This window comes from Rattus rattus, chromosome 7 (assembly GCF_011064425.1).
Source record: "Rattus rattus isolate New Zealand chromosome 7, Rrattus_CSIRO_v1, whole genome shotgun sequence".
Classification (NCBI taxonomy): domain Eukaryota; kingdom Metazoa; phylum Chordata; class Mammalia; order Rodentia; family Muridae; genus Rattus; species Rattus rattus.
In genome coordinates this window covers 29,800,840-29,820,771 of record NC_046160.1, presented here as the reverse complement: position 1 = coordinate 29,820,771, position 19,932 = coordinate 29,800,840, and the positions used below count along the sequence as shown (strand labels likewise).

The following is a 19,932-nucleotide window of genomic DNA, read 5'->3' as shown; positions in this document are numbered from 1 at the left end:
TCAAGTTTTGAGGTCAAAGTCACCTACAGAGTTTGCACTATCCAAAGATAGCTAAATCAAAGGATGTAGACATAGAATTAGCAATACTCACTACCTACATTTATGATACAAATTCAACTTTATTTATGGGAAAGGAAAGTGTTGGGATTAGTAAGCAGATATTTTTAATTCTCATTGACAGATAAGGACTTGACTTTGAGACAGGACAGAATTTGGCTAAGGTGACCCCATGAGGTTCTCTGGTGAAGCTTGTCATTAGTTCCTCTCCTGTTGTGCACTTCAGTAAGCATAGACTGTCTGCAGAAGACTCTACACTGTATTCACGTGTGTATGGAGAAGCCAGCCACTTCTTCCACTAGCAGATCTTAACCAGTAAATAATATTGACTGAAGGGAAACTTTGTTTCAATAACTTTTTCTCTTCCTAAGCAAAGCAACACTGAGAAATACATATGGCACAATTTTAGGAAAGAATTTATCCCTTTAGGAAATATTTTGATGCTAAAGAAAACTAATCTAATACTCCAGACAACTTTGAAGCGATTCCTAAAAAAATCCCATTGCCAAAAATGTAATGAGGCTTAAAATTCTATACACAAATTTATGTTTAAAATTATATCTGGGTAAGAGACAATGGACAGGTCATAAAAGAGAGCCACTCTCCCTGCCAATGGGTTAGATTCACTTTTCATATAGAGAAAATATTAGACGGCACACTTAATGATTTAAACCTGAAGAGATTACAGCTAACCTAAAAATATCCAAGAAGAACTGGAGTAGCCTGAGATGTCGAGGACACCAGAAGAACGCAGCCCACAGAATCAACTAAGCAGGGTTCATAGGAGCTCATGGAGACTAAAGCAGCAGTCACAGAGCCTGCATGGATAAGCACCAGGTCCTTTGCTTATATGCTATGGTTTCAGCTTCATATTTTTGTGAGCCCCCATGACAGTGACAGTGGGAGTGAATCTGACTCTTTTGTCTGTTCTTAAGATCCTTTTCCTCCTCCTGCGTTGCCTCACCCAGCCTTGATATGAGGGCTTATGCCTATTCTTATTCAGTTTTACTCCGTGTGTGGTGGCTATTCCTGGGAGGCCTGGTCATTTCTGGAGAGAAACAGAGAGGTGGGCCAGAGGCAGAGGGCAGGTGAAGAAGATGAGAGGAATGTAGGGAGGTGAAACTATGGTTGGGATGTATTGAAAACAAGTGATTTTGTTTAAAAATTTACATCAATTTTTGCTTTTATTCACAAGACCTTAAATATCAATAGTTGTGAACCAGTAAATGTTTTATGTTATGAGAAGATCATTCCAGAATGCTTTATGTCAACATATAAGGACTGAGTTCCAGGAATGAGAATTCAGGTCATTGAGCCTGTATGCCAAATGCTTTTACCCTCTGAGCCAACTCCCCAGCCTTAGAAAGTACATTTTATATATAGTGGGAAAGAATAATTTAAGCCACAGTGGGTTTCTCATTAGAAACCACGTGACTTTAAAGGACACAGCATTGTTTTCCAAGTGCTGAAATAAAATAGCCATCCATCAGCCCAGAATTTTGCACCTGGCGACGTTATCCTGCAGGGATGACAGAGAGATGAAGGAAAATTAAATTTTATGCCAGCAGGACCTGTCCCAGTAAATTAACTTTAAAGAATCTCAACTAGAACGGAAATGAAATAAGGAAATTTAGAACACCAGGGACCAATGAACAAGGGAAAAAGAAAAATCATGCCCAACTACAGGGAAGATTTCCTGGCCGGTGGTTGTCTAAATTATACTTAATTGTTAAGGCCAAACATAAAGCATTATTTTACGTGGGTGGATCTCAGACATGGATAGGAAATCATTACGATAACAATGCCAGAAACAGGAGGATAAAGGACTTAAATAGACATAATTTTCACAGTTGATAAAATGTTGACATCTTTTAATGGTGATGAAATAATTTGAAGTTTTGAACATGGGTGCAATAAAGGGAATTTTTACACAAGAGTATATAAAATCCATGCATTCAAGCTGTATCAATATCACCTTTCTGATTTATGACGTTGTGTTATAACCCAAGACGCAGTGTGGTGTGGACTGTGATCACATCCCTTGGTAGAACTTGTGTAAATACTTGGCTACCCCATGGCAGTGATATTGAGAGGAGCTGTGTATCTCTAAAGAATGGGGGCTAGTGAAAGGTCCTTTGGTTGCTTGGGGACATAAATAAAAATGATTATGTTACCATAACATAGATTCCAGCAACTGTCTTCCCTTAGAAATGTGAGTGATGATACGTCTATCCTTGCTTCATAACTAGTCTGTTACTTTAATACAATGATGTGAAAAATTCTGAATTCTAGGAAATTTGAAGGTGAATGAACATTGATCATGATAAATGATAGAAAATGTGTTAATTTTATTTAGGGTAACAATACAGTAGGATAATAACTTTAATGCTCAAGTGTGTTGAACAACAATGCCAACCAGCCAGAGCTTCCAGGGACTAAGCCACTACCCAAAGACTATACATGGTCTGACCCTGGGCTCCAACCTCATAGGTAGCAATGAATATCCTAGTAAGGGCACCAGTGGAAGGGGAAGCCCTGGGTCCTGCCAAGACTGAACCCCCAGCGAATGTGATTGTTGGGGGGAGGGCGGTAATGGGGGGAGGATGGAGAGGGGAACAACCATATAGAAGGGGAGGGGGACGGGTTAGGGGGATGTTGGCCTGGAAACCGGGAAAGGGAATAACAATCGAAAAGTAAATAAGAAATACCCAAGTTAATAAAGATGAAAAAAGTGTGTTGAGCAAAATGTGCAAAATCTTGAAAGCAGGCTACTTTACCAAGCAAAGAGTTCCATATGGCTACCATTCTGAAGGCAAGGTCATGCAATTCCATTTATTTTGGTTTGGTGCAGTTATCCATAGACTGGGTGACAGAAAAGCAGGAACCCTCTCAAATACACTGGAGTCTCCATTGTCACTGATGCTGTTCTTCACAGGGGCCCTTCCCAGACTCTCTTTGGGGACTTCGAAACTATTACATGGGGTCAAGATCTCTCTGCGATGCTTTCCCTCTCGGGGCTCCTGCTGCAACTGAAGCTGCGCCTTCACCAGTGGCCCTCTCCTGGCCTGTCTTCCAGGAGACCCAGATCCTGCCACATACTGCCAAGCCTCAGTTGCTCTCCATGACCGTGTCTTCAAAACCAGCACCAGGTGGGAGACGTACACATTGTTTGCCAGGCTCTGCTGCCAGACTTCAGTGCAGCCTATTTCTCTCCCAGTGGACCACAGCTTCTGTGTGTTGATCCTGAAGAAACACTTCCCAGAAGTCTTCACCTCAACGATGCTGGATTCTTATTAATCACAGCTGATTAGAACTAACTAATCAGCTAGAATCAGTTGTCCATGGAAAGCAAACTTTTCCCTTCAGTAATGTTGGTCTCTTGTTAATCACAGCTGACTCCAGTCACTACTCACCATAAACCACAGACTCCTAATTTAAATCTACCACACAAACAGCCCTGCTAGCATCTTTGAGGGACTCTCCACTTCCATCTGAAACGTCACAAGCCGCACCTCTATTTTCTGCACCTCTCTCAATAAATTTAACTTCCCAGCTCCCTCAGAACATCCCATTAAGCTCTGAGCACACGGTAGCTTCTTCAGATCAAAGTTCCAAACACATCCATAAATCTTCCCCACAGCAACACCAGTTTATCCCAATAATACCCATCTTGGTACCAATTTCTGCCTTAGTCTGTTTCTCTGTTGCTATGAAAACCACCAAGACCAAAAGCAACCTGGAGAGAAGAGGGTTTAGTTGTATGACAGGCTGTAATCCACGATGAAGAAAAGCTAGGGCAGAAACTTAGAAGCAGGAGCAGAAACAAACAAAAAGTCACGGACTTGCTTCCAGGCTTGGGTTCAGCTACCTTTCCTGTACTCCCCAAGAACACCTATCCAGGGATGTTACCACCCACTAAAGCTGAACCCTCCCACAGCAACTCTCAATCAAAAAAAATGCCCCCACAGACATGACTTCAGCCCAGTATGATAAAAGCAATTTCTCAGTGGAAGAGGATCTTCCCAGGGTGTCCAAGTAACACCCCCAATTAGCTATCATGGTACATTTGTATGGTTTCACTTTCAATTTTTCAAATTTATTTTATTTTATTTTCAGAGGCTTTGAATCCCCAGGAGCTGTATTTACAGGTACTTATGAGCTGTCCACTGTGGGTGCTGGAAATCGAACTCTTCTGTGTGAACAATGTACTCTTAGCCAGAGTCATTGCTCCAGCTCATAAGCTTTTTATTATTACTGTTGTTTACCGTGTGTGTGTGTGTGTGTGTGTGTGTGTGTGTGTGTGTGAGTGTGTGTGTGTGTGTGTGTGCCTGTGTGCACTGGAATGTGCCACAGTGTGTGAGTGGAGGTGAGAGGACCACTTGTAGGAGTTAATTCTCTCTTTCTGCCATGTGCACCCCAGGGATGGAGCGCAGGGTATCAGGCACACCTGTACCGACCGTGCTATCTCATCAGCCCAAGGTTTTACCTGAATGCTTTGAAGGCTGGATTGGTAGATGCGTGTAATGAATCAAGTATAGGAAAATGTTGACTGTAAAGCCTAAGTGGTGGGTAATTGGGTATTCACTATGAAATTCAATTTCTCTGTGTTTAGAAATGCTCAAATTAAATTACAGGGAGGACGGTGCTGGGAAAAAAATATGTCGCTACAGTGCTTTTCCCAGCCCTTTGGCCCCAGTTATCACAGTTCAATGCAATAAAAATTATAATCACCCATTTCTACAGGTTTAAAACTTGCCTGACCCCCTGGATAGCTATCCTACCACTGCCTCATGTTTTCCCCACACATTGTCCCAGCCACCACACCAGAGTCTCCAGGAGTGCTACTGTCAAAGGAGAGGCAAACCTGACCTGAGCTACCCTAATGGACAAGTTGCTTTCTGTAACAGTTATCTAAATGACAAAGTGCTTGTGGTGCCCTCTGAGTACTCTTGGACAAGGAGTGGTGAAGAAAGCAGGAGCAAACATGTTTCAGGGAACATCCATTGGAATCTTGTCAGACATCGAGGGACTCATTATAGCATTCAAAAGGCATCATCAAAAACTCATTAAAAGTGGGTGTTCCAGTAGCTGAAGTGCATGATTTTAAGAATTCAAGAGGGGTTGGGGATTTAGCTCAGTGGTAGAGCACTTTCCTAGCAATCACAAGGCCCTGAGTTCGGTCCCCAGCTCCGAAAAATAGAAAAGAAAAAAAAAAAAAAAGAATTCAAGAATAGGGCATCAAAGGAGCTTTCTTATGGTGACATGGTGGTTTATGTTTGTGTGTGTGGTGGTTAAAAGTATCAAAGGAATTAATGAAATTTTATAATTTCATTATATTATTATATTCAATATATTATATTCAATATATATTATATTAATATTATGCACTGCATAAAAGAAAGGGACCTGACTAAAAGTACAGATCTTGGGCTAAAGAAATGGATCAGCAGTTAAGAGAAGTCGCTGCTTTTGCAGAGGACCTGGGTTCAGTTCCAAGCAACCACATGGCAGCTTATACTCCCTATAACTCCAGTTCCAGGGGATTTGATAGCCTCTTTTTGCCTCCATGAATATTAGTGTGCATATGTATAAATATGAAGGCAAATATTTACACATACATATGTCTTTAAAACTTATGTATCTTATAGATGTGTGGATTTATCTAACACATGATAATAACTCTTTTACTTTCTCCAATTGTCTGGGAGGGCTCTTCATAAACATATCATTGTTAACTGGTCTCTGCAGCCAGGCCATAGGGACCGGCTTCATAATTCTAGCACCATACCTAGTGGAGTTCTTGGCCTACAGGAGTTGGCCTGTACTTACAGATACTAAAGTAACTAATATCTGCTTACACAGAGTCATTTGGCTCTCTATTCAGATTAACAGGATGAGAAACAACCACACAAGTAAATTTGATTATTAAAGGATCATATTCTCTGGCAGTCCTTTATCTCTTTGGTCATTTTAGAAGTAAAATCTAGTCATCCTTCCCACCCAAGTCCCCATAATTTCTCATCCATGATACCACATACCTGCCAGCTCCCAGTCAGGGGTGTCTAACCCAGAGGCTACGGGTCAAAAATATCCCAGCATGTCTATGAATGTGACCCAATATATAAATTCTAAGCTTAATTAAAACATGAGACTTTGTGATTATTAATGTGATATAATTGCATGGTTCTAGAGTATAAATTGTGTAGATGACAATGTCCTATCATGATGCAAAGCAAAATAAAAGTATATGTTTACAAAACACATGAATGCAGATTGGTAATCCCTACAATGTGTAGCCCAGGCTAATTTTTTGCCCAATATAACCCAGAGAAGCAAAAAGGTTAGGCACCCTTCCTCCCAACAGTACCCATTGCTACAAGTGACAGAAAGCAATCCATCCATACTGTTTCATGAAAGAAAGAAAGAAAGAAAGAAAGAAAGAAAGAAAACCAGACAACAAAAACTTATCTCAGTTCAATGAAGTCTACCATTTAAAATGAATTAAGTATACTTTATATATTCCCAGGGACAGCTGAGCTGCTGAGAGTTAGTACAGTATAAAACACAAACACACACACACACACACACACACACACACACACACACACACCAAGAAGGCTACCAATCCAAACTGTCCTCTCTCACCTCACAGACAAGATTCTGAAACTTCTTCCGAAAAGTGAAAACTGGGGGCAAGCCCTCCTGGCAGTAACATAGCTTTAAAGGCAAGCAACTACAGAGAACTAACAAGGTGTTTCTGGTACTATATTGGCTATAGTACTATACTTGGCTCATATGGACTGCAGTTGGTCTGCATCATATTAGGGCACAATTTTAAGATAAAGCAATAACCTTGCTATTAAATATGTAGAACTTTTATCTCTATAGCAACTGAACGGGCAGTAGGAGAGCATTATTACTGCTGCTGGAGTAAAACTGAAGCTCCGGTTGCCAGGAACTTGCCCCAAGCTTGTGTATTTTAAGAAGAGTCTCCTGGCCCAGTGTCTCAAAGAAAACAGAGCTTCTAATTCTTCCTCTACACTGACATGAGGTTTGACCCCAACTAATACTTAGTGTCCCTAGTGAATTTTTCATATGAAATGTGAAAACTGGGCCTGTTTAGCTATAAAGAAAGCCTAGCTGAATAGGTAGAAGACCCAGTCAGGCCTTGCCTTACTTCTAGAAGTCTCCCAGGGCTCTGATAGAAGAGCCTTCTGCCTCAGACACCCTACCCGGAAGGGCTGGAACCGCAAAGCACTTTCTGATGTACCGCAGCCCTGCCACACCCTCCCTGAGGATCTGTAGCACTTCCGTCAGCCGGCGACGATTTGGACTGAAGACTTCCCAGGGTCTCAAAAGTCTGCAAGCCGCATTAAAGGCGAACTAAATCTGCCCCTCTATTGCACAGGACTACGGCGGGATACTGACGCAGGATCCTGTGTCCCCTCTAAAGGCGGAAACCAAGAAATGCAGCAATTAGCTCAACCTCCCTTTGCTCAGCTCATCTGCACAGTCCGGCGTGGCTGGAGAGTTGCTCCGGTGCCTGCGCAGACCGAGCTTTGGTGGTGGGAGAGGCGGGCAGTCAAGGTGGGCGGGGTCTGCGTGGGCTGGGCGGGTGCGCAGCGGTAGCTGGCGCTGGAACCCGTGTGGTCTGAAACTGCTTAAACCACCACAGTGGAATCTCAAAGAGAATGCTGCCGCCATGGCTCCTCACACAGGGCACCTGCCAGAGCCTTGAGTCTGCAGATCCTGTTGGTTGAGGAACTATTCTTGAATCCTCCACAAGAGTACTATTCTTGGGGCGGGGCTAGGATGAGTGGGCATCACAGAGCTGTGATTTCATAAAGCTACATAAATGTATTGCAGCCGAAGATGTTATGGTGCCTTTGGGCTCTGGCCAGAGGACGATGTGATGTCACTGTGCCTTAAAGAAAAAATAGTGACATCACACCCTTGGACGGTGGGAAGAGAATGTCTTTGAGACAGATTCAAGGGGACTCCTTGTACCTTCTGGCCAATCTTTTCCTCTCTCCTGTGAAGAGTGAACCCAGTGGCTTGGAAAAAGCTCTCTATGCTGCTGCAAACTTCACAGTTCCTGAAACTGTAAGAACCTAAACTTCTTCCTCCTAGGAAGGCCTTGAAAGCTGTTCTGTTTCTCTGTATGCTTCTGACCTCTTCCTAGTTAGGAACTCTAAGCTGCTGTGCCAAGGGTCCCCCAAAGTCTCAACCTTCCAAAGTGATCACCGGACACCCGAGTAGGTCCCCTACCTCCCACACAAGAACTGCAACTCTTCCAGCTCTCAAACTGGTCCCAGAACCCACCTCTGGCTATGCATGAAAGAGAGAAAGACACACATACAACATGCACACTACAACACACACACACACAGAGAGAGAGAGAGAGAGAGAGAGAGAGAGAGAGAGACAGAGACAGAGACAGAGACAGAGAGAGAGAGAGAGGAGAGAGACAGAGAGACAAAGACAGACAGAAAGACAGAGACAGAGAGAGACAGACACACACACTCACAGAGAGAGAGGGAGAGAGAGAGACAGAGACAGAGACAGAGAGATAGGGACAGAGACAGATAGAGAGACAGAGGGGGAGAGAGACAGAGAGACAAAGACAGACAGAAAGACAGAGACAGAGAGAGACAGACAGAGAGAGAGGGAGAGAGAGGGAGAGAGAGAGACTAGAAAAGCTTACTTTGGTGGGGAGAGTAGAGGGAGTATAAGTGTAGGGGGAAAGTTGAAGCAGACAAGAAAAATCTCTCTGTGTCTCTGTGCTATGTATGTATGTATATATACACACACATTAGTATGTATGTATACACACATACACATACATATATATATACATATATATATAATATATATTCTGGGTGCAGGAGATGAGACAGCCCAGTCACACTGCTCCTGGCTTGACCACTGTTGAGCGATCACCTGCAGTATCTGCTGCTGCTTAGTCTTGCCATTCCTTGGAGCAAATGCTATTAAAACCTGGGCTCTGGTTTCACCCCATGAGAGCAACATGTGGTATCCTCAGAAGTCTGGATATTTTTGTCTAGACTGGTGCCCCATTCCCTTACACCAAGTTAAAATGTCTGCCCCAGGAAGTCCGTTCTTCTGAGGATGGATGTTTGATATTGAAAGACTCGAGGCCTATGGACCTGGGGTGGGGCTTGGGATTCACCGTGCCAGAAGTGGAATGTGCCAAAAAGGAAAACATCCCAAGCAAACCTCTGGAACATTCCACAGCATTAATGATGTCCCGGGGGCCTGGCTAACTGCAGAGGTTCTGAGTGTCCTGAAACAAACGAGTAAGGGGACAGCTGTGGTAGTCAGCCCCTGGGAAGACAGACTCCCAGAAAGAAGTGAAAATGACTCTCTTGTGTCTCCAGAAAGTGCTCAAAACTTGCCATGTCCCTCTCCCTCCCTCCCCTCCCTCTCCCTCTCCCTCTCCCTCCCCCTCCCCATCTCCCTCTCCCTCTCCCTCGCCCTCTCCCTCTCCCTCATGCACAATTCATTAGCTAATTAGCATCCTATAAATAAGACTATCCTCCTCACTGAACCATATAAAGAAACCCCTGTCACTGCAACCTGGTTGATCCTGGGTTCCAAAACTTAATTCGAAGGCCCTTCCAGGAATCCAGAGGCCCCAAGACTCTCAAAGGGCTTCATTCTCTTTGGGGCCTTGTTCTTGTGGACTCTGGTGGAAAGCATTGGGTACTTGCCAGTCAACGGGAGATCTCACAGACCAGCACCCTGTACCTGGCACACTTCATTGGCATGTGGGTCCTGAGACCAGTCAAGAAGTTTTTGACTGGGAGACACCTTATAAGCTGATGGATAATGGACAGGCGCTGTGGCAAAGTTTCTTATGGTTGTGGAAACACATCTTACGAGTCCCCCGGTCCTGAGTCGCCCATACAAGTCTATCCAGCAGGGGGCAACACGGCCTGTATCGTTGTAAATGGAGCCTATATGCCCAGGGCCAGACCTAGATCCCCTTTAAATTGGGTGCCTGGGGCTCAAAGGTCTGATCTCCACTGGGTTTAGTATCTCATTCCCCTGAAGAGGTTGGAGCAACACAGGCCATGACAGAGGAGAGCGTTTTAACTACTACAGCCTGAACTTGGTTTCTCAGTCCGCTGAACATTGCTTGAAGCTGGGTTTGGGGTCATTGATGCAGAGAAGCACAACCCAGTGGTCCCCACCTCTACAAAATCCCAAGAGTTGAAGCCTGGGAAAGCTAAGCTTGGTTTGAAAAAGGCCAAGGGCGCCACCATCTGCGCGGTCCTGCAGACCGGGAGCTGGAGCTGGGGGAGTCCGGCCCCGCCCCCGAACAGGAGAGTCAGGGCGGCCAGATCTCTAATTGTGGGAAAACTATACGCCCAAGGGTCGATTCGGTTTGCCAGAGGTGAACTCGTATTTCTCTTTCTAAGCCTGGGGGTAGGGGATCCCAGGCCATCCATGTTCATCCCTCACAAGGTTTTCAAATTGCAAAGAATCTTCGTGGGTTTGGAGTTGCGATCCGGGTGGGCAACAAGCTCCAAGAGAAGAACTGGGGGTAAGGGGTTCCCAAAGGAAACAGACCGATGCCGATTGCGGGAACTTTGGGAAGACTGATGATTGCATATTGCGAATGCCTGCTGATGGACAGGGACAGAGGACAGCATGTTTGGCTTAAAGGCCCTGTGAAATAAGATGGCACTCCAAAGCAAAAGCAAACAAACAAACAAGCAAAACAAAACGCAACCAGAAAGGAAGAACGAAAGAAAGAAAGAAAGAAAGAAAGAAAGAAAGAAAGAAAGAAAGAAAGAAAGAAAGAAAGAAAGAAAGAAAGAAAGCAGTCTAGAGTCTAGTCTGGGAAAGTTGCTGCTAGTTGTGGGGGTGGGGGTGGAGCCTGGGAGAGGTGCTCTGTCCTCTTGTAAGCCCTACACGACCCCTGCACCCGGAGAGCCTGGGATTTCACACAGCTTAGTATAATAGCAATAGACGCTGTCCTTTGCAACTCACAGCTTTTCGGATTTGAGGAGTTAGGAAACTAGAGTCCTGACACTGAAAAGTAAGGAGTTAAGTACAGGGATCAACCAACACCACAGGGACAGAGCTTCCTCAGCCCTGTCACCCTAACAGGACCAGGTGAGAGAAGCTGACAGGTGACAGGTGAAAGTTGAACAAAGAAATCTGTTCCTCTAGCAATAAAAGAGCTTTTCCCTCGGACACTGGAGGGTATATCCATTCTGTCGTGCCTGTAAAATAACCGTTTATTTAATAGTTAAAAAAAAAACTCCAGTGATAAATGTCCGTTACCGATGTCAGCATAAAGTGCCAGTCGCAATACAACGCCCGGCTCCTGGCCGGCTGCTCGCTTGCTTGCTCTCACGCACCGTTGGAACAGGGGAGCGGAGGCTCGGCCCCCCTAGCCCCGGGCGCCTGGTTCTCAGCCCGGTTTCCGCGCCCGGAGCTGAAGGTCAGCTGGAGGCCCAGGAGTCGCGCGGAGCCAGCGGCCCCTGGGGCCGGATGGCAGAAGCAGATACAAGGATTACACTTTCGCAGGCTCCCCAGTGTGGGGATAGGGAAAGGAAGGGGGACTGGAAATTGCCAGGGTGCATAGATCTTTTCTTTCCCCCTCTCCACAGTCAAGACTTTACAAGCTTATATAGTCAGGGGAGGGAGGAGGATAAAGAAAACGTATAAAATAACAATAGAAAAAGTAATACTTCTGTGAGAGGCGCCGCTGCGGCTCAGCAGTTTTCGGGGTGTGTGTGTGTGTGTGTGTGTGTGTGTGTGTGTGTGTGTGTGTGTGTGTGTGTGTTTTAATGCAGTTTTCCTTCCGCCATGTGAGTTGAGTACCGCCTTTTGGCCAAGAGTTTTAGCCGCGTCCTAGGAGAGCCGCCCAGGCTGTAGGAGTCGCGGCCCGGGCCAAGGCTCAGGAGCGCCGCAAGCGCTAGGGACCCAGGGGACTTTGTTGCTGTGGAACGAGGATCCCAAAAGCCCCTCCCGCTGCCCGCAGAGTTGCCTTCAGCTCGGGTCCCTCTAGTAGAGAAGGCGGCGGCACGCCCCAGGTTCCTGGTGCCCCGCAGGCTTTGTTTATTTAGCATTTGATCTTGGAGGTTTTGAGCTCCTTCACTTGTGAGTGTAGCGTCTTGTGGACAGCGAGAGTCCGGGACTGGCAGAATCCTTTTCCACACTCTTGACACTTGAAAGGCTTCTCTTTGGAGTGAATATATCTAAGGGTAGAGACAGACAACATAATGCAAATGTTGTTTATGAATGGCTGTCCGAGATCCCCCTCCCCCTGCTGTTAAGGTGTTTGTGGGTACAGGCAAAGCGAGCAAGATCAAGCGACTTGCAGAGGCTGTGGGTGGGAGTGGGGCGATGAAGGAGGGAGGGACAAATAGACCACCAGCCTTTTGGGGGATTAAGTAGTAAGCACCTCCTCCTAAAGGCTGAGTCAATACTAGAGGTCAATCAGCAGACCAGGCGTCAGACAGTTTCTAGATCTGCACTGCCCAAGAGATTCCTAAAAACTAAAACTGCACGAAATTAACTAAAATGAAAACGTTTCTGAGTTCCTATTTCAAGTGCCCGTTCCTAAATCTCTCCGTCTTTGCAGGAACTCCTATTGGACGGGTTTCAGGGACCGAGAAAGGGGCAAGGAGACCAGAACTTGTGGAGACCCGATCTTAGGTCCTACGTATTTCTCTCACACGGTTTTAAAACCTTTCCTGGAGCGAGAGCAGGGGAAAGGAGTTCATTCACGGTTTGAGAGAATCCCCAGAGGTATGGGAATGCTTACAGTCACTAGAGACTCTTGGGAACCTTAAAGGGGAGGGGGAAGCAGCAAGCCTTAGCAGCCGAAACAGATCCCTCTGGGGCCACCCGCGGTGCTGCAGTGTCGCACCTGTGGTCCCGTAGGTGGTCTTGCCTCCGGAAAGCTTTGTGGCAGATGTCACAGGTGTAAGGCCGCTCATCGGTGTGCGTCCGCTCGTGGATAAGTAGGTTATAGGACTTAGTGAAGTGGCGGCCACAGAACTTGCAGACGAATTCCTTCTTGGTCTTGGAAGGCAGGCGACCCCTTGTTGGCTTCTTTTCTGGAGACAGCTTGGTCACGTCCAGGAGGGCGCCCAGCCCACCAGCAGGGGAGCCAGGGCCCTCCCCTCGGCCAAGCTTGGTGGGATCCTCTTGTGTGGCAGCCAAGGCCAGGTTAGCGAAATCAAAGCGCGGCTTGGTCTTAAGCGCTGCACCGCTGCCTCCCGCGGTGATCTCTGGCTTAGGGTGAATGACGTGTGGAAACCAGGGAAAAGCTGGCAGCTGGAAGCGAGCGTCCATTAGGCTGGACACCGCACCTGGCACTTTAGAAAAAGAGGAACGAGGCAAGTGCATGGCTGGGTAGCCCAGCGTCCATTGGTGCAGATGCACCGCGTGAAGAGCGCTGAAACCGTACAGGTTGGGCAGGTGGTCCGAGGGCACTGTGGGTAAGCCATTCACTGCCTGAAGGAAAGAGTAATTGGTAAGCTGCAGGGATGGGTGGATGGGCACCGGTGCTGGCAAGGTTTTGCTGCCCATTTCTGTCGCTGGTAACCGCAATGGCTTCAATAATCGATCTGCAAAGACAGGAAGAGAGAGGGTGGGGAGGGAGCCAAAGAGATGTTCAGAGTAGGTCATACCCTCTCCCCTTCCTTGGGGAATGCAGGAGGTGAGAATCAAAGACCCCACCCATGACCCCACTGCCCTCTCAAAATACATAAGAGGAAGGAGAGCTGTCTGACCAGAACATTCCATGATGGTCAGAATCCCTCCAAATGATGTCTGGCAGAGACATACATGTTGACAGAGCAATCAGTGGGAAACTAAGTCCTTAAAGACAGATACAACCAACTTAAAACAAAAGCCTGCTGTCAGCTGTGAAAGATGCAAACACTGTAAGCAGGCAGACACCGGATATCCACATTCGGGCAAACTTAGAGCCACAGGAAACTACACTGTCCCGCAGCAGTAGTACTAACAGAACCTGAGGAAGCCCCACTTACACATTCAGATTATCTCGTTCTGCAGCAGAATCAACAAGAAGGTCCAGAGTCGAAGAGCAGCCAGTGTTTTTATAGGACAACCCTGTACAGAACGCAGGAGGCTTCAAATTCGTATACCGCCCAGTTCCTGCAAGTTAAGCCAACGAAACCAGAAATTCCTACTTCATGGGGTAACTGGTTTGGTTTCCAGAAGCCACAAGAATCAGGTCATCTTTACGACTCCCACTCGGACCTAAGTTTGCAATGTACCTTAAGACTGATTGGTGAATCCGGTGGGGTCTGTGCTCTTGGTAGCTGCTTACTGACGACTCCCTAACCTTTGATGGTTAGGTTACCCTCTTTTCAAGAAAGTTACTGATATCCGTGCTTCACTCCATTTGCTCCGTCAAACCCTTGCAATTCCAACTGAGGGAATTCATGTGCTCACAGCAAAGAGGAGCAAGATGTTCAGTTTTCTTCTCAGGGTGAGAACTCTGGGCAAGGTCAGTGTGTGACACTAATGCCAGGCCTCCACTGCCGAACTCTGTTTACTCTCTGACTAGAAAATCAGGGTTCCTGAATAGGGTGGGGGGTGCCATGCCAAAGGGACCAGGGCCACCAAAGCTGGCAGCTTCTGACTACTTTGGTCAAGTTCCTCAGGATGTATGGGAAAGTGGGGAGCTCCTCTGTCCCTCCAGACATTTCTAATTTGGGTCTATATCTTGGGAGAGGGAAAATGAAGGGAAGTCAGATGTAGCGATCCTTGGGAAGCCTCTAGGCTTGGGGTTCACTGACAACGCTGGGATCCTTGTCAGAGCAGGGTCTTTGTAAAATCCTTCCCCTTTCCCAGTGGCAGTGTCTGGCTTCTGATTTCTTCTTTGAGCCAGTGCCTCTCTTACCCACATCTCTCTGTCTGGAGTTTTCTTTCCCTGATACAAGGTACTTTTCTGACTCCCTCTTCACAGCTCAGTCCTAGAGGGTCTAAACACTTTCATTGCTAAAGGCAAGGCAGAGGGAGTGGGGTCAATTTCTTTTCTCTGCCTGAGGCTCTAAAATGTCTGGCTGGTCCAGAAATGCACAGTGCGTGTTTGAAGGGGAGAAACTGCGGACACTACTGAGAAAACCTCTCTTGCAGCTAGCAAGAAGGTGACTGGTGATACAGCTAGATCCAAAGGGAAGACAGTGACCAATGCACCAATGTAAGAACCGGCTGGCTGATATGGGCCTGCAATTAATTTGGCCTCCCAGATAAGGAGCCTCTCTCTCTCTCTGAGATCCAACCTGGCTAGCTAGCAGGATAGCAGTCATATCCCAGCCTTCTCTACTAAACAATTCACAAAACCTGGGCCAGACAAACAAACAAGGGTCATCTCAGATTTCTGGGACAAGGAAAAAGCAAAGTACAGTTGATCTTGGGCTGAAGAGAAAGCAGGGGACCCCTTTGGATTGGAGATGAAGAAAAGAAGGCCCCCGACTTCAAAGCTCTGCAGGACAGAGACTAGTTGACCACTCTTTGATTTGCCACCCCTGCGTCTCTTCTAGGCACTGAAAATTGGATTTTTATCTTCGACTCTATTGGGGCCACCCTGGGCAATGGGGAGGCCACACTAACCCCTCTCCTACTGGGCCCTTGGGATGTCAACCAGTGATGGCAGCAGCAGGACTCTGGCTTGAACTGCTACAAACTTCTCCCGATTCTTCTTTGCCTGCCTCTAGAAGCCAAAAAGTCTGGAAAGGCCTTGGGACCCTGGAGGGAGGTCCTTGCAACCTCTCTGCCTGATCTTATTTCCTCCAACACGCCATTTGTTTTTCTCAGTGGACCAAGCCGTTTATTTTCTGTAGCTTTCTTAGGCGTGGGATTCCAAGGGTTATGCCACCAACCTTCCCCGTGGACAAATTTCGTTGTAAATGTGGATCTTTACATCGGTACTTAAAATGGACCATATGCAATAGCTGGTTTCCAGTGACCAGCTAAGAAGAAAACACAATTGCTGATATGCCACTGTGGCCTGAAAGATGAGAGGAACATGGGGCCTCTCCAGCTCCAGTGCCCCCCACCCCCCACCCCAACCTGAGCTTTTCCCCTGTTTAATCGGGTAGGGACCACCTCTTCTAAGGCCCAGTATCTACTCCACGTGGAGCTCAGGCCTGGAGACTCGGTAGTAAATGTCCTGACTCGCTGCAGTGAACTCAATTCGTGCCTCAGAGCAGGGGTCCATGCGCTGCACAGTCATTCTTGTCCCTTTTGCAGTAGAATGCCAATCCCGCGTCTGCCGCCATCCCTACGGAGGGCATTAATGAAGTGTGCAGCCTATTAAAGAGGTTTATTCGGGGCTAATTGAGCGTGAGTGAGTTAACTGCTTGCATTAATGAGGACAGAGCGAACCCCACGAGCTTTTGCCTGAAGGAGCCCAGCAGCATCCACACCCCATCCCAATATCATCCTTGACATGGAATCTCCATTTGAATGGTGACAGATTTTCCAATTCAGGTCCGGAGGACTGACCAACACCCGATACTTTAGCTGTATTTTTTTTCCAACAAACGAGATCGAAGGGACCCACTTTCGTTAGCCATTCTGCTATATTGAGATGCCCGCTGTGTCCCCAGGAGTCAGCTTCCCAATCACAATGAAATCGCAATTACTTGAGAGAGCCTGTGATAGACCATCTACCCACCAGTCCTCGTTGGTTCCCCTTCCCTGCCAGTCAACCCACTCCTTTTCTGGGAGGCTGTGAAACCAGGAGAATAGCTTTGCACGTGGTTCTCTTTCAAAGAGCCAACTTGCAAGTCCCATGGAATGAGAGACATCGAATTATTGCGACAAAGAAACCTTTGCGGCTAAACTCTGCTCCGGAGCCCACCCGGCTTGTGCAGGATTGCTGAGAGAGGGCTGCGCGGGAGAATTTTTATTATCAAGGATATCGCTGGTGGAAGGTAAGATTCCTTCAGCCAGCAGCCACCCTCGCCCTCACCTTTTCTCTCATTTTGCCCCCCCCCATCTCTCTCTCTTAAAGCTGGGTTAGGCGACTACCAATGGTGCAAAAAAGAATCCCCACGCTTGAGGTATCCGCAGCCTCAGGATTGTTCTGCTTCTGGGCGTCCTGTTCTCCAGTTAGGAAACAGTGTTCGTTTGTGCCCTCTGCCTCCCCCACCCAGCATAACTCCCTACACTAGAGACAATCGAAGGTTATGATTTGCAGGCCTGAGGACACACGGAAACCCTCCAAACAGAGACCATCCCAAACAGAGTCCAACTGGAAGGCGGATATCAGACTCGCAGTAGCCCTGTGGCAGTGGGGTTGAAGACTTGGAGTCTAAAGTACAAGTCCGCAAAAGAAGCATTTGCATTAAAGCGCAACAGAGTTGGGGCAATGCACCTGTCCCGGATGCTGTGGGCTTTAGATTATGACCATGCACCCACTCTCCCCGCTTCCTCAGCTAGGGAGGGATCTGTCTGAATTAAAAGGGCAACCTGCAAAAAAAAAAAGTTTGTGTTCTCTTAAGTTGCTCTAGTCTCTTAAAGGAAGCCTGCAGACTGCCTTATAAAATCTGTGAGCACCTTACTAGAATACTGGAATTCTAGCTAGCCAAGCACGGCTGAATCCAATGGCCCAGGCCCGTCTGTCTGTCCCTTCCTTCCTCCCTAGGTCAGAGGCCAACAGGGACCCAGAGTTAGAAGTCCTTGAACCAGCATCCCCATCAACCCTATGTTGCAACTGCTCTCACTTTCACAAAGATCTTGCAGCCTTCCTTTGGCCAAAGAACTGCCTTTGAGGACACAGAAAAGACGAGGCACCAGTTACAATAAGGAACCAGGAGTCAGTCTTGCCGGCATTCGCCTCGCTGAGCCCAGGCGCCCCAGGGCTTCAGTTACCTTGTTCCGCGTTGGTCCCGGGCAAAGCGCGTCTGTGAGGGTCGCTGCGCTGGACTTGAGTGACCAGAGACTCTGGAGCCCCCTGGCACCCCTGGCACCCCTGGCGAACTAGAGTCCTGACGCTTCTCTAGCTGCGGTGACTCCAAGCGCCCGACACGCGGGAGCGCTCCGCAGCCCGGGAGTCCTGCCCGCCGGGGTCTGGTGAGCTTCGCTCCTGGCTCCTTTTCTGAATCTGAACTCGAGCCGGTGAGAACTTGCTGGGAAGAGGCCGAGCTACGTCTCACTTATCCCTTAGCACCGGGCCGCCTACTTATTTCAACCCACCTCCCCCTAACCCCCCTCCCCTTGCCTCGCGATTCCTCCCCTCCCTCCCCTGCCCCCCAACTCTGCCTGCGCCTGCGCATTGGGAAACAAAGTTTTGCTGACCCGGGCAGCAGACTTTGGCAGCTGTGCTCGCCTGCCCTCTGCTTCTCCTGACCGGTGTCCCCTCCCGACAGTCCCACTCGACACTTTCTGTATTTTTTTTTTTTTTGAGACACATAAGGCATAAGGGTAGGCAGTAGAAGAAACAGATCCTACCGGACAAGAGAGGGCTAGAACCCAGCATTTCGAAGTTCTGTTGTGGTGCTTTGGAACCTATGGTGGTGCCTATGAGAGCGGAGAGGAGCCTGGGGTGTCCATACACCAGCATCTTAGGCACACACTCGGTTTGTAATCTGAAAAAGTCGATGCTGTTAGAATCTCTCTTGAAGTGACAGACCCCTGGTGTGGAGCAGCGGTCTGACACCAACTAGAGAGTGGGAAACGGGCGGCGACTCTGGCAGAGCTGGCTAGTTCCTGTTGCAGAGGGACAGAGATTACTGACTGCCGTGAGCCGCGACAACCGAGTGCTGACCACAGACCCTGGGGTGCGGAGTTCCGGCAGAGCTTGGGGGCGGGGGAGAAGAGCTGGTTTCCTGAAACTCAGACCTCCCCGATTCCATTCTAAAGCTCCAGTCACATATTCCTTTTAGAGTGGATGAAAGTTTAAAGAGCAGTTAAGGCACTGGGACCCCTGGGCCTGGGGAGCTGGTTTGGGTGGAGTTTGCAGAGGGAGTCAGGGCTCTGGCCTAGAACAACTATGTCCTCCGGGTCTGTGCCTTATGTGCACCCTCCCCTCCCCAGCCCCCAACTATCACTTTACTATTGATCCCTAGCACTGACCTACCACTGACCCCAGTCAACTGTCATCCCTCCCCACCACCTTTCTGGAATGCCTGACCTGGCTTCTTCATGGATGTTGGTGTGGTTTTCTTACTTCCTGACTTTGCCCCGGAATTACTAGTGCAGAGTGGTGTGTGTGTGTGTGTGTGTGTGTGTGTGTGTGTGTGTGTGTGTGTGTGTGTGTGGTGTGCTCCTGTGGGCACACTTCGTGAGGTCCAGGCACCACTCTTAAACATTGAAACAATCCTTTCAGAAGAGTTGCCCACTCTCCAACTTTGGTGTGCAAGATTAATCTGCTGTGCTTTCTTGAGGTAGCAGGAGTTTGATTCCTAACATAGGGTGTGATCTTGGAGGATGACCTACATCCCTCCTCCCACCTCCATAATTGAAACAGACTTGGTATTCACAAACCTTTAGAACAGAAATAGCTTCCAGTCTCTGGCTACCTTTGACTAGAGCAGGGAAGGAGCAAAAGCCCCACTTGCAGAGTCCGGCTGGTTACTGTCCAAGTAAGAAACCCACATAAGTGTGCCTATGTGTCTGGTGTCCCAGCAGCTGTCAGTACTAACAAGATCCTGTCCCACATGCTGCCCCTAGACAGAGGGAATTGAGATCACCCCCTTCCAAGGGCTGGGGACAGCACAGAAACAAAATCCAGTTAGGCATTCCAGTACTTCACGGACTTCCTTCCACTTTGGCTAAAGGAGTTTGTAGGTGGTGGTTTCAGGTTCCCATAGTAGGCAAAGCTTGGACAATTCCCATACTAAGGGCCAAAGTTTC

The 19,932-nt window shown here is 47.7% G+C and overlaps 1 protein-coding gene across 1 annotated transcript; it reads right to left on the bottom strand.

Moving 5' to 3' along the window:
• Positions 1 to 11,306: 11,306 nt before the first annotated feature.
• Positions 11,307 to 18,206, bottom strand: Osr1 (odd-skipped related transcription factor 1). The gene is made up of 3 exons (XM_032908608.1): positions 17,950 to 18,206; positions 12,965 to 13,667; positions 11,307 to 12,290 (listed from the first exon to the last, which is right to left on the bottom strand). The coding sequence occupies exons 2-3, from the start codon at positions 13,627 to 13,629 to the stop codon at positions 12,155 to 12,157; spliced, it is 801 nt and encodes a 266-aa protein (XP_032764499.1). The 5' UTR covers positions 13,630 to 13,667; positions 17,950 to 18,206; the 3' UTR covers positions 11,307 to 12,154.
• Positions 18,207 to 19,932: the final 1,726 nt, after the last annotated feature.

Coding starts and splice junctions, on each gene's coding strand:
- Osr1 (XM_032908608.1), bottom strand. CDS start 13,629: ATGGGCAGCAAAACCTTGCCAGCACCGGTGCCCATCCACCCATCCCTG. Junction 12,291..12,964: donor GACCACCTACGGGACCACAG/GTGCGACACTGC, acceptor CTCTACCCTTAG/ATATATTCACTCCAAAGAGA.